General features: G+C 36.2%; 1 protein-coding gene across 2 annotated transcripts in view; it reads right to left on the bottom strand.

Annotated features, from left to right (window-relative positions):
- Nucleotides 1–949: 949 nt before the first annotated feature.
- The window catches only part of LOC150083617 (NAD(P)H oxidoreductase RTN4IP1, mitochondrial-like), an 81,597-nt gene continuing 69,016 nt past the window's right edge, over nucleotides 950–13,530 (bottom strand). For both annotated transcript variants that reach the window (XM_090377386.1, XM_090377387.1), the window contains exon 10: nucleotides 950–1,093. In XM_090377386.1, the coding sequence (XP_090233512.1) occupies nucleotides 986–1,093 (108 nt within the window). In that variant the 3' untranslated portion in view covers nucleotides 950–985. The remainder of the gene's footprint in view (nucleotides 1,094–13,530) is intronic.

Raw genomic sequence — 13,530 nt, 5'->3', positions numbered from 1 at the left:
TGTAATTTGGTAATGATTTTATCAATGTCTGATCAAGAAAATTTTAAATGCTCTATCTCTCCCACCACAACACACACGTGGTATAGCAGCAGAAGTAGTATCCAAAATAGTAAAATAATTGCTTGTAGAGATAGACATAATTAATGAATAATTTTTGAATGGAGAAAGTTGAAACCTATGAAGGAGGGAAATAACATATTATTACTTAAAGGAATGATGGGAAGCATAAAGAATGCAAAAACTATTTGCACTGTCAATTCATATTTCACTGTTGTATTCTTGATAGATAAAATGTAGAATTGCATATTCTTTGAAATGAATCGTAACGTATTTAAATCAATAAAAATTCAGTCTAGTATTTGTGCTTATATTGTTTTTGTTGTGATAAACCATGGTAGGTTCTGCACACATTCATCCAGTGTGTAACCGTTTTGTTAAGGTCATAAAAGTTGCAGGTGCTTTAGATATTAGTAACTCTGAAAAAAGTAGGATGTTGAATAAAGAGAACTTTATAAGTAATAGTGTACTGTTGCTAGCTCTTGTTTATTTAATCATAAATAACCATTTGTTGTTAATACCATTTAAATTCTTTGTGATTTTATTTTTATTTAGTCTTCAAAAGAATAAAATAAGCTGTATTTGGTACATTTGTTGAAAACAAGCATTTATTTTATGATTAAATTTTGGGGTGTCTTGTTCCCAAAACTGAACTTCCTATAAAAGTGTTGGCAATATGCCAGGTAGTGATGTGTTTTAGAGATTTCACACTCCATTTTTCAGGATTTTGAAAAATCCTTACCATAACTTGTAAAGCAACATTGGATATTTTACTATATTGTTTTACCACTGTTAATAATTCACCATAAAAACATCTGTGTATAAGCATCCTATTCATTTATTGTGGTAGTATTTATTATCACAGTATTTTTTTAAAATAAATTTTCTCTTTGTACATTTGTCTTTCTTTTGTTGATAACTACACAGTTCATTTTACTTCAATTACAGTTTTTCCTCTAGCATGCCCCTCAGATACTTTTATGTATGCCTGCGGTGCATCATCAAGCTTGAAAACACTCTCTACTACTGAACGAATCTGTAATAATAATAAAAAAAAGTGCTTCTTAAATCTTTTAGACAAATGATAAATATATACAAGATGTAAAGCTATACAGTTGCCTTGAAATATATTATGCCTAGCATGAATTCAAATTGTGTATCAATGACATTAACACTTCCTGGACATTATATGCTATTCATGTGTTGATGTAGTAAGAAAGCAAAAACTGACAAGTAATTATCATGATTTAATTTATATTCCTTATACAATAGTCTATTTAACATTTTCTTTTCATTCGTATTTGCATTGACCTCATTTTTTGAGGACACTGCAGCAAATTACCTCAGTGTGAAAACTACAAATAAATATACATCCATCGTAAAACCCATGAAAAATAGGTTTCTATAAAATTCAAAAATATTTTGCTTCTAAGTTGTGCTCTTTACCACTTAATTCCTTACAAATTACAGCAGACTCTCGATTTACTGGGATCGGATTAACCTGGACACTTCAAGACTCAAAATAAAAAAAAAAATCAACCAACCTGAAATCATAAAATTCTAGTAATAACTAGAATACCTAACAGATATTTTGCAAGTCGTAAATAAGTGACAAGGAGTGGCGTTATAGGTCGTCATTGGGAGATTAATGTGCCTATTACTTGCAACCCCCGCTCAACAAAAAAAAAAGAGAGAGAGAGAACAAATGTTTAGTTTGTTTTAGTGCGTCGCACCGCAAAAAGACAAATTTTGTTTCGTTATTTATAAGTCAGGGATGTTGAAATTTTTTTTATAGTAATTTTTTTTTTTTTTTTTTTTTGTTTAGAAATCGCAAAAATGATGGGTGAATGAAAAAGAGTTGCGCTTTCAGTTAAACAAAGACTTGAAATTATTCAAGTTTGAAAACTGTGCATCTGTTAAATCACTAATGAACCATTATAATGTTGGTGAGCAAACCATAAGCGACATTGTAAAAAATAAAGGAAAACATCGTATTGGACACACGAGTAGTATATGGTAAGTTTTTTTTATCTATCACCATATTTTTTACGTAGGTTGCTGAACATTTTTCGATACAGTAAGTCCCCGACTTACCCAACTACATATATTTATGTAAATTTGGTTTTCACTCACGACGATCACCACACACGCAAATTGCACAAGTGAGTTCAGAGTAACAAGCAAAAAAAAAGAGAAGATTCTTGCAATTATTTTATTTATTTATTTATTTATTTTTATTTTTTTTTTTTTTCATATGACTGAAGATTTCAGCGAATGGGACACACATTTCGCCATAATAACGTAAAAACCTACAGAATTCCGGCTATTGGTATTGCAATAAGATCGAGTTTACTACCTGTTTATAATAGATTGCGCTAACAGAAATGCCCAATAAAACGGAAAGTTGACCTCCAGAAATGTGCATTAGTAAAATGTGGGCTCTTGCGGGGTGATAATAGCGAGTTTTCACCTTAACCCTGTGAAGTTCTTTACAGAAAATTTCATTTTGACCGTTATCATGGTGCCGACTAAGAGAATAAGTGACAGCGCTATTAGTAAATCTACCAACAAAAGGAAAGCGATCGATTTGGATCACAAAAGTAAACTAATAAGAATGTATGAAAATGGTCAAACATTAGCAAGTATCGTGCTGAATTCAGATTTGTCAATAATATAGTAGCAATATGTTACTAGTCATTCCCGAGTTACTTAAAACTTGATCAAGTAAGAAGTTCTGGAACGTACCTCTTACGTGTGTCGGGGGACTTATGTATTTTTGGATTAACCGGGGAAATTGATTATACAGGATTTGTTTTTTACCATCTATCCTGGAAAATCGAGAGTCTACTGTATTCAGATAGTATTTTGTTCTTGTGCTTGTTAACAAGAGCCCCGGGTGCCAAGCTTTATAGTGATCAAGCAATTCTCCGAGTGTTTTCTGAAGGAATACAGTTTTGTTCAGTTGTAAAAGTTTTCTTACGTTCCTATTAATTAATAGTAAACTTCGTCTTATGAACTTTAAGTTTCAAATAGGAAAACTGCCTTTCTTTTTCCCTTTAAAAACTTCTATACCACTTGGTCACTCTAGCAGCACTGCTCCTGCCTCCCTTTCCCGGGCCATATAACCTGCAAAAAGAAATTTACTCTCCCAAGGTTGAAAGGAGCAAAGATGGATAACACTATGTTTCCTCCTTTAGAGCCATCGAGCTCAAGACTAGAGGAAATGACTTTTCTCAACCCAAGGGGTTGAAATAATCCCCCAAGAGGAGATACCAGAATTCCTCATTTTGCACTCTCTGTCAGACCAGCCCCTGAGTATTTATCTTCATTCCTTGTTCAGAAATGCATTGAGTCTGGAGATCTTCTGGTAGAGGCCATAAAATCCCAAAATTCTGCAAAACTATTAAAGCCAACTTTACCTACAGGAGGAGGGAAATGCATAGGTTATCTATTTCCTTTTTTTTTTTTTTTTCTTCTTTTTTTTTTTTTTTTTTTTATTATTATTTTTTGGCTGGTGCAACATAAGCCTTAGGCTTCCTTGCACCATATAGCCATTACTAACACTAATCTGGGCCAGATTTACACATAAGCCAAACAAGCTACAGCTTGGGGCCTTGCACCATAAAAATTATTTTTTAATATTGTCACAATGAACCAGTGAAGGGCCTCTTACATGTTATAGTTTAGGGTCACAACAAGTTTAAATCCAGCTCTGATACTAATACTAACTACTTTTGGCAGACAACCAATAAAAGCTACTCACCATGCCACTCTAAACTCCTCAAAGGGAGTAATTGCAGAGTAGGACTTAGTTAACTGTAGCAGATGAGAAATTTTCCAAGAGCTATGTGAACAAAGTCATCCAAACAAGGAAAATTATGACTCAGAAAGACAGTATTCTTGTTCTGAAAGGAGCATAATTCTCACTTTTAGCTCTCCCATCTTACCAACATCTGTCAGAGTAGGCCATCTCCATTGCAGTGTTCTTCCTTACATCCTGAACCCCATCAGGTGTTACAAATGCTAAAAATAAACACTCCCAAACTGCACATAGAAGTGAGGCAGTATGTCCTAACTGGAATGAAGAGCACAATCACTCGATCTGATTGCAATGCTACCACTCATTATCCAAATTGTTTGGAGAACGCTGGGTAATCACCCAGCATTTTCCAAAATGTGTGAACTATGGAAGCAAGGGGGGGAAAATCCAGAAATATAAAGTGGAGAACAAAGTCACATACTCAGAGGCAAAAAGACAATCAAAATAGAGCCAAAGCTGCTCAGCATTTTCAATCAGTAGATATTCAAAAAGTTGTTACAGTTCCTCCAAATATATCTATTGCCAACTGGGCACGTTCCTTGCTCTCCACATCCAATGTCCTTTGTAACAAAAAAACTGAACAAGCCAGTAATACCCCAATTTCCATTCCAGCCGATGTACCTCCAACAGAGAAAAAGAAAAAAACAAAGAGTAACAAAAACCACGAAACTGCACCCACTGGATGGATATTGATGAACAGAATGAATCCAGATAACTGAATTTTAGAGCTTCGTGCAACCGATGAGATGGACACGCCGCGTCCCTTCTTTCTAAGAAAAACAAAGCGAAGGTATCTAATAATCTCCAATTGATACAAGCAGTCAGAAACAAAATTGCATAATGGAAAGAATCCTTTAACAGAATTGTAGAGGCTTTCACAATACAAAAGACAATTTACATGATCTTACTGGCCGATATAAATCAGCAGGCATATGCCCACAGGAAACTTATTTAAATCCGTGGTGTCCTACCGTTAAAAATTACACTCTCTTCAGACGAGATAGGAGTACTGATTTTCCAGCCTGTGGGTGGGATGGTCATTCTTGTTAAAAACAATGTTGCTCATCAGACTATGAAGTAGTAACAGTGTGCACTGGAATTGGTATTACTATTACAATAGTATCTATGTATATTCCTTCTAATTTCTCAATCTCCTCAGATAACCTAGAAAATCTAATAGACCAACTACATCTCCAATTCTACTACTCGGAAATTTCAGTGCTCATACTCCACTGTGAGGATCTCCAACAAAAGAGAGGTAAACCAATAGAATTGCTTCCTAATGCTTGTCAGTGTAACCTCTTGAACACTGGTTAGTATCCTATATTCATTTTTCTACAGGATTGATGAGTGCAGTAGATCTTTCGATCTGTTCTCCACTCCACATATGGAGTGGTCTCTTCTTGATAACCCACCAAATAGTGATCGCTTACTGATTCTCTGCAAGCTCCAAACACAAGCAAACTTTCCTACACTGCATCACTCCACTTGGAAATTTTGTAGGGCACACTAGAATGAATATGCCTCTCACATCCAGTGTGATGATGAAATAGTCAAATCCCAGCACAAGCCAATGTCACTGAACATATAACTAATCAGATATTACAAGCTGCTACCTCTGCAATACTGTGTCATATTGCCTCTGTAAATATGGCACAATATTGCATATCTGTGCCTGGAAAATACAAACAGTAATTACTAGTGGAATCAGAATTGTATACATGCTAAACAGGGGGGAAAAATAGAGCTTGGAATTTGTTTCACAAATTCCCCACAACTAGTGACCTAATTAACTTTAAACTGAAACCAAGTTCTGCCAAATAAGAAGAAAAGCAAAAAAAAAAAAAAAAAGATGTCTGGATTAGCTTTTCCTCAAGTATAAACAAGGACATGGACACCATACTCATCTGGAGGAAAATACAAACACTTAATGTCAAATATGTGCAGTCCCTAGTTTCAATACTAAACTGGGAAGGGAAGGAGATGTCTTCAGGAAAAATAGCAAATGCCTTAGCCGAATCATTTACCAGTATATCGGCAGTATCCACCTACAACCCAATTTTTCTATGATAATTTCACACCCATATAACCAGCCATTCACATTAACACAACTTTTAGGGTCTCTCGATAAAACATCCAGTAGTGCTGCTGGTCTTCCCGAAGCAAGGAAAGGATCGTACCTTCCACATAACTACAGGTTGCTTTCTCTGACTATCTGTTTAGGCAAAAGTCCTGGGGAAAAAATGGCTCGCAGGCAGCTAACATGGTTCCTGGAAACTAACAACTCGTTAAACAGTAACCAGTATGGGTTTTGAAAGAATCAGTCCACATTAGATGTGATGATAAAGCAGAAGCAAAGATATGTAATGCCTTCATAAGGGGACAACATCTGGTCATGGTTAATCTTGATATCGAAAATGCCTTTGATACCACCTGGTAACATGGTGTACTTCCAAGATTTTCATTCTTTTGGCTTCAGACGTCAATTTATCTAAATCATTTGAACAAGAGGAGAGTATACCACAGGGTTCCATTCTCAGTGTGACATTATTTGCAATAAGAATTACAAACAAGACCTGGGATGTACCAAATGCGTTAGAATTTGGTCATCGTTTGCTGATGACCTCATTATCTGTCAATCCCAAACTATGAATACCATTGAAAGGCAACTTCAAATGTCCATATCTAAAATAGAATCACGGGCACTATGGAATGGTTATTTCTTAGCAGAAAAGAAATCCACCACAATTTATTTCTGTGAAAAACACAAACTATATCTGGATCCAGAAATATATTTAAAAAACAGCCCAATTCCTGTTACCAATAATTTCCATCCATTGGGATTATATTTAGACAATAAACTTAATTTTGCTATTCATATAGCTTATCTTCGGGTGACTTGCCTTTAAGAAACTGAATATTAGCATTAGTGGAGGCATACGAGCAAGAAAGCAAGCTTATGCAGCATCAGCCAAAAAAAACTCCCATTTCGCACCTCCATTCATTCCAAATGCCTGTCCAGCTCAGCCTTAAATTTATTTAGTCTATCAACTTCCATAACATAAGATGGAAATCTGTTCCACCAATTAACTACCTGCTGGCTAAAGGCAAATTTCCACACATCTGTTCTACAACTGTCTTCCCTCAATTTGAATCTATGCCCCCTCAGGTTCTTAATCTGAGCAAGAGGAAGAATCCCATCAGCATTCAGCTTGCCAAACCCATTCAAGGCTTTATACACCTCAATCAGATCATAGGTGCCTACTCTCCAGGTGCTGCAATTTTCAGAACTTAAGCCTTTCTTGGTAAGAGCACCCCTTTGTTCCCCTCACCAATCTTGTAACCCTTCTTTGTACTTGTTCTAGCAACTCTACATCCTTCCTAAAATGAGGCCTCCAGACCTGTACACAGTACTCTAGGTGTAGCCTGATCATTGTCTTGTACAATGGAATAATCACCTCCCTGTCCCAGCTCACATCCTAAGAGTCGTCTCCATTGTGTCCTGGGGTGCTGATAGAAGCTCCCTCCCATATCTCTATAGAACCTTAATAAAGTCACACTTGGATTATGGATTACTAGGAAAAGTTCTCTGTTAACATCTGAATATCACCAGCATAGTTCCCTTAGGATAGCTGTGGGAGCCTTCAGAACATCTCCAGTCCACAGCCTGTATATTGAGACAAAGGAATCCCCCTCTACATCTCAGGCGAAAATCCTTATTGTGTAATTATGCAGTGAAGATTAAAAGTATTCCATCCCACTCCAGCTGGCAGTATCTGTTTGATCCTCAATATACCATGCTATACCAAAATAAACCTAATGAAAACTGCCCTGCAGGGCTTCATTTGCAAGAGCTCACAGTCAGTTGGGTCATTATATATCTTCCAAGACATTGCTACTCTTGGACTCAATTCTCACCTCTTTGTGACAATTTCTTTATAAGATGGGAAAAATCCTCCCTAGCAAACACCAACTTTCAACTACATAAAGCACATATCTATACTGATGGCTCTAAAACAGATTCAGCTGTAGGTGCTACAGCAGTTTCTTCCACCTTCTCAGTAGTTGCATCTCTTCCTATTGAATGCAGTATCTATACCACAGAATTGTTTGCAATAAAACTAGCTCAGATAACAAACCACCACCATATCAAGCAATCTGATATATACAGATGCCTTAAATGCAATTGCTACCATTCATTCAACTTGTTTTCCCTCTCATCGTATTCTTAAAGACATCCAGTCTATATTTATGTCATTATCAAACAGACAACCACGTTACCTTCTGTTGGTCATGTCGTTATCCCAAATAACGAACAAACATGGATGATGCTGCTAAACATTCAGACACCAGATCTTTCTGTCAACTAAAAGTGCCTTGCAGTGATTACAAATCCATTATTAAAACAACGTGAGAATCTGTAGTCTCAACTCTAGCAAACTCAAATCAATAATAAACTGCTACAGATAAAAAAAAAAAAAAAAAATGAGCCACAGCTGTGGACATCTAGTTTCGGGAAAATCAGATGAGAAGTGATTCTGACAAAACTCCACATTGGTCATTCCCATTCAAAGAGAACCCACCTCAGTATTTCTTTTGCCCCGGTCGCAGCTAACAATAAAGCACATTCTCACTGAATGTCCTCAACTATCTGAAAATCTACCTTTAGCATATTCTTGGCAATGGTGCAAATTTTGAAGAACTGTTTAAAACATAAATTTGTATAATTGTCTCAGATCATAATAACACGTTAGAATTAATCATAAGTAAATCATGAACAGATACAATATGGCCCAAAAGGCCCTTGTGCCAAAACCCCCAAATGCAACAAAAACAGCTTGTTAACAACTGCATTAACAGTAATATTTAATAGCAGTCAATAAGGTATAACAACACCCTAACATTTAATTTTATTAATCTTGAATACTATAAGGAAAGTAACAACAATTAAATTATCTTTATTTTTTATTTTTTGAATTTCTCTTCAATATAATCAATGCAGCCTGATGAATATATGAAGGCATATATTACATTTCTTGTTAAAACATGCTTCTGGTTGAAAAAGTCAGTATTCCAATTACTAAAAGTTGGCAGGTGTGTTTACGTTCTTTGCAGTTAGCACACTTTTAGTGTTTTAGTAAGTAAACACTGATCTTATGATACTCACAAGAACAACTTGGCATTCATAAGCTGCCTTAAAATTCAACTGTTAAAAAATACTTGAAGTTTTTCACTTCTCAGAGATGTAAAAAAAAGCACAAATGTGCTGTTGTTTTGATAAATCTCACATCTGTAGTACAGACAAAAACCTCAAAATTTGAGATCTGCTAATATTCATAAGGATCACCAAGTGGTGATGTTTGAGGCTACAACATAGCCGAGTGGTTAGAAGTGCAAATGCAGTGGGACTGGGGTTCAAGCCCGTGACTACTAAGTACAATAAAACGTTTGCATTGATGTTAGGTGAAGGAGACACCAAAATAAAACCAAGAGTGTTAGGCCTAACCAGCTGGCTTGTAAAAATTCTAGCTAGAGGAACCACAAGCATTCCATCCATATTGCTGACCCCTAACCGGGACAAACAGCGTGGATATATTTTTTTTATCACCAGGTGATGGTGTCATACGTGCCAAATGTCTATTTGCATATTTTGTCATCTTCCTCTGAGTTGTGATATCATGCAGGTGCATTGCTCAGAAATACATTTCCTGATAGTGAAATAGCAAAATAGAAAGAAGAAAAAAAAACTCGTGGAAGAACAAAAACAACTAGCCCTGTTAGTGAAATGACATGGACAAGGAAAGAAGAGATAGTGATTACTCAGAAAATTGGACCATTTTTAATTGCTACAGATGGCAGTAATCAAAGTGAATCCAAGCTATATCCACTACAGTGACCTTTTGATTAAAGAAACCAAAAGCAGCTCACTCTCAGTGCCAGCATTGGAAAGTGACTCTACAGGATACAATGTTAGACATCTGAACAATCTCAAAGCATGTGGGATTCTTTCAAAAAATCTGTCTGATACTTAGTATTGATAATGCACCTGTTCATAGTAGACCTAAAAAATGGAGTAACAAGGGTATTAAAGGAGAAGAATTGAGCACTTGGTGATAAGTCTGTCACTGTCATTTTATTAAATTGTGTGCTAAATAGGGAGCTGCGTGCCTTCCTGTGAACATTAACTACTATCTAGAAAACAATGCTAAAAGGAAAAATAGATTTAAACAATTTCAACTGATGCATGCCACTGAAGTAAAAAAGATTTTGAAGTACAGGGTTGTTAAAATTAAAGTATCCCTATGTAGAGGGCTCTAGAGTGAGTTCTAAGGCTCGTACTGAAGACAAATTTGGACAACAGGTACAATAAAGAATGCATCGCCATTTATTGGGGGGGGGAAATTAGTTACAAAATTTGTCACTGTATGGCACGTAACTATCTTAGTTATGATTATGCAAATAACATAAGTTATTGCCACTACTCAGCTCTATTGTACTGTAAGCGGGGTTGCCACTGGTTGGCTGAGACCGCTTTAAGTGATAAATAATCAATGATAAATTTAAAAAATAATCTACTGTACTCCAAAAAAAGCAAAGCAGTCTCTTCAAAATCATTCAGTAGATGTTTGCCTGCACTACAGCAGCAATGCCAAAAACGTTGCAGGAAAAGGGTGCTATTAGTGAAGCTGCACTATCAGAACAGCAACAATGCAGCTGCGGCTATCAGAGAATTCCGGCGTTAGAAGCACATAAGGCATGGACCTATGACTATTGGTGCTGTCCACAAAATGATTGCGAAATTTGAAGCGACGGGACATCTTGGTGTTCAACCAGGTAGAAGTCAAAAACGAGTGGACTCCTCTCATGAAGATGTAGACTATGGCTTTCGTGGATTTATCAAGTCAATCTCCATGTAGTAGCACAAGTATGCCAGATGTTTCTTGTGAAGTGGACATGTCGTATTCCACTGTAAGACTAGTAATGTGTCAGGTGTTGCGGTACTATCCTTACAAGGTGCACATGCTGCAGAGCTAAAACATGGTGATGCAGATATTCGTTTCACATAGGCACTTCAGTTTCTGGCACGAATGACAGCGGATATCACTTGGCCATGGAACATCCTTTGGAGTTGATGAAGCCCACTTCTGCTTAAATGGACAAGTGAATACGCAGAACTGTTGCATTTGGGCAACAGAAAACCCCCAAGTTATCCAAGAGAGCCCGCTGCATTCTCCAAAAGTGATTGTGGTGTGGATTTACAGCCACATTCATGATTGGGCCATATTTTTTTGAACAGGTAACACTGGACCCCACACCTGTTCCGTCACTGGACAGCGATATTATGAAATGTTGGCAAATTTTGCAATACCAGAGTAACAATGTGGATGCCTTCAGGATACCATATTCATGCAAGATGGTGTGCCACCACTGTGTCCAAAGATTGCTAAGGCAACACTTTACAGACAAACCGGTCATCAGCCATTGTTTCCAACCATCTTGGCCACCCCGATCACCGGACCTCACCTCATGCGACTTCTGGTTGTGGGGTTTTTTGAAGAACCAGGTGTATCGGGAAGAATGTCAAACTCTAGCAGATCTGAAGGACAGCATTAGACATCATGTGCTGACTATTCCAGTTGACGTGTTAGGTTCTGCTCTAGAAAATGCTGTTCTTCAAATGGAAACTGTTGTTGACCAAAATGGAGGACACATTGAACAATTTTAGTGCTGTTCAAGTTATTTGTATTGCCACAGCACCATATAGTGACAAATTTTTTTAACTTTTGTTTTTTCCCCAATAAATGGCAAACACATTCTTTATTGTACCTATTGTCCAAATTTCTCTTCAGTACGAGCCTTAGAACTCACCCCAGAGCCCTCTACATAGGGGTACTTTAATTTTAACAACCCTGTATATGTGTACACCGGAGGTTCCCAATCTTTTGTCACTCGAGTCACACTTTAAGTTAAAAGGTGAATATTAACTCGATGGAATTTTTCCTAATCTTGCGGCATGCTTGAAAAGGGTCGTGGCACATTGGCTGTCTGATAGAACAGTGGCAACCTTTAACAAGTCTGGTTTAAAGAAGAGGGTAGGACTGCTTTAAAAAACAACATGAGCACTTTTCAACGTTACCAAATTGAAAACTACGAGCATTCACTAATGAGTAGCAGTGACTTGTGTTCAAATCCAGTTCACAATCCAATTGTTTTTAAAGAAGACAAATTGATGAACTCAAGAAAAAACTTCCAAACTGTAAAACTGTTAAGGGCAGACCAAGAAGCTGATAATTCCAGGTATGTTATCTTCACTCTGAAGAATATCTGTTCACGTTTCTCTCTTCTGGCTTGAATAAAGCAATTTGCTTGTTTTCATTTAAATGTTATGCCAATATTTGAAAATTCAAACACAGTAATGTGTCTTGTATCCATGTACTAAGGCCACTGCTCCTAGATATACTAAAGAGTGTTATGTGCAAATTTATTTTACAGGTCATCCATATCCATTTTGGAAATTGAATACCATAGCAGACTAAACCAGAAGGGTGATTTTAACTTGTGCATTTCTAAAACAAGAGAAGTTTTCTGTTCTTTTGCTCAGTGAGTAAGTACTTCGTGGCTACATGGTGCTTAAGTTCCCACTGAAAAATTATGTGCTTATAAAATGCTGAGGTAGCACAAATATCAGTTCCCATCTAAGGATTTGGGAACTGACAAGTGCACAAGGAAGCTTGAAATATAACAGATTATCCCAAATCGTGCTTGGCATTTTAACAATTCCTCATCAAGTCTGAGTGTAGGATAATATTCAGATACATTAGAAAAATATAAACTGAGTTCAGATCTCTTTTTGGGAAAAGCTTTGGAAATAATCTAGACAGCACAGCCATTGTTATGGACAAAACTGATTAAACATTTATGAAGAGGGAAAAATCTGTACTGCTATCTTTCTTGAAGTAATCAAAATCAGTTGATGTTTAACAGAACATCTAATCAGAAATCCACAGACAGAAAAATGTTAGGAAAGATAATTTTTAAAAGCATACCATACTGGTAAGCAATCCTATGGCTGTATTTTAATATATAAAATGTGTATTTTGCCAGTGAAGTTTAATTTTTAATTCAGTGTGGACTTTTAAAAAAAACTCCTGTTTTTTTTTGCCTGTTTTCCTCCTGCTTATACAATGCCTTATCTCCAGTTTTTAAACTAATAGCATGGAAAAAAATAATAAAGGAAGGATAAACTGTATTACTCTAGAATTGTTATTTCATCCCACAATTATGAACTATCAACTATAAAATAATTCATCTGTAAACAAAAAAAATATATAAATAAAATAATAAACCAGCACAGGTTCATTTATTATTTTGAATTAAATTACTAGTTAACAAGTTGGTTAATGTATGCAGTGCAATACATATCAGGCGCGTTAGTAAATAGTAATAATTCACGATTTATAACAAAAATAATTAGCAAAAACCAATGACTTTTATATGTGAACTACGAAAATTTCATTTCTGCTCCCAAGCATTGCCCATTCATTCCTCCAACCAGTGCATCAGCTACAATATATTTGCCCATTCATTCCTCCAACCAGTGCATCAGCTACAATATATGGATATGAATAGCCTATGTGATATGTATGAAATAA

Source organism: Mastigoproctus giganteus, chromosome 7 (genome assembly GCF_048544385.1).
Source record: "Mastigoproctus giganteus isolate SK-2022 chromosome 7, ASM4854438v1, whole genome shotgun sequence".
Taxonomy (NCBI): Eukaryota; Metazoa; Arthropoda; class Arachnida; order Uropygi; family Thelyphonidae; genus Mastigoproctus; species Mastigoproctus giganteus.
This window is presented reverse-complemented; position numbering and strand designations above follow the sequence as displayed.